This window comes from Suricata suricatta, chromosome 8, assembly GCF_006229205.1.
Source record: "Suricata suricatta isolate VVHF042 chromosome 8, meerkat_22Aug2017_6uvM2_HiC, whole genome shotgun sequence".
Lineage (NCBI taxonomy): Eukaryota > Metazoa > Chordata > Mammalia > Carnivora > Herpestidae > Suricata > Suricata suricatta.
Window position 1 is genome coordinate 98,627,419 of NC_043707.1, and position 1,365 is coordinate 98,628,783.

Below are 1,365 nucleotides of genomic sequence, written 5' to 3' on the forward strand. Positions count from 1 at the left end.
TAAACATAGGTAGCAAGTACTAGGCAGAAAGGGTTCTGTGGTCCGGGGGAAAGATGCTAACAGTTTAGAGAATATTCTGGGTACCGACATTAAGATTTGGGATAGGTGGAGATTTTAGTGAGTGCCGGTTGTCACAAGGAGGGGTTTGATGGGATGAGAAGGGTTAGCTGGTGGGCTTCAGGGTTCTAGAAGAAACAAAGGTGAGGCCATTAGGAGATAAACTGAGTTAACAAATACTTAGTGATATAAAGAAACGGCAGGCATCAGAATCCTGGGAGATGGTGGGGAAAGAACCTAGAAGCATGAATTAAAGAAGTTGACGGGCTGGGGTGGGGGAAGAGGAGGGCCAGAGCTTAGATAGTGGAGTCAAGGAAACCAAAGATGCAGCCCCTGGGTGATAATGCTCTAGGTAGAAAGAGAAAGCAAAGCAAACAGGCCTCAAAGGGGAAAGGAATGAATGGTTAAAGGTAGAAACGAACAGCAGTGGGGTCCTCCCGTGAAGGGCAGAAATAGAGAGGATAGAAACAGAATCCTGAGCCGAGAGATGCAGTAGTGTGGGTAGGAGGGGAGCAGAGGTCCAAGGAGTTCGAAAGAGCCTGTGGCTGGCCTTGTGCAGTCTGGGTTTTCGGAGGTTTCTGTTAGAGAGCGCTGGGATTCAGAGTTCAGGTCGTAAAAATACGTTTCAGACGCCCAGGGGATTTCAGTGTAAGAGTTTGGTGGAATTAGGCCGGGTTTGGTGGGGGGGCAGGTGGCCGGTGACGGAAGGAACATTCAGTGACGGCTGGGAATCAATTTCAGCCGGGTTAGGGGGATTTCGGTGAGAGCTGGAGGGCTTTGGGTCCGGTTGCGTGGGGGTGATTTTCGGCCCCGGTGGACCGATGTGCCCCGTGTGGGCATGAATTGAGGTGGGCGTTGGGGTGTATTTCAGGCAGCGCGGCGGGCGAATTTCCGTGGTTTGGGGATAATTTCTTTTGGGACTGCGGCGCGCGTTTCAGGCCGGGCCGGCGGCGAAGTGCAGCCGCCGCCGAATGAATCCCACCCGGGATGGAGTGCGTCTCGGGCGCGCGGCGGGGAGCCAGGCCTGGAGAGGAGGCGGGCGGGGGCTCTGAGCAGCTTCGCGGTGCCAGGGATCCGCCGTCAGGGTTGGGCCGGACCGACGGCTCGGGGACTCCGGGGACGGGGACGTTCCGCGCTGCGAACTGCACGTCGCCGCCGCCCGTCCTGCTCCGGCGGGAACCTGTTGCTGGAGAAATAGGCGGGCGGTGGCGACGGCCGAGGACCCTCCCTCGTCTCCGCCCGGGTGTCTGGGCGGCCCTTTCACCTTAGAGACGCTCCGCGCGCAGCCCCTCCCTTCACTGTCTAAGT

At 57.4% G+C, this 1,365-nt stretch overlaps 1 protein-coding gene across 1 annotated transcript in view; it reads left to right on the plus strand.

The window, feature by feature from the left end:
• Positions 1-1,044: 1,044 nt before the first annotated feature.
• USP24 (ubiquitin specific peptidase 24) overlaps positions 1,045-1,365 on the plus strand; it is a 137,792-nt gene continuing 137,471 nt past the window's right edge. Inside the window, exon 1 of the mRNA XM_029945824.1 lies at positions 1,045-1,262. Within this exon, the coding sequence (XP_029801684.1) occupies positions 1,045-1,262 (218 nt within the window). The remainder of the gene's footprint in view (positions 1,263-1,365) is intronic.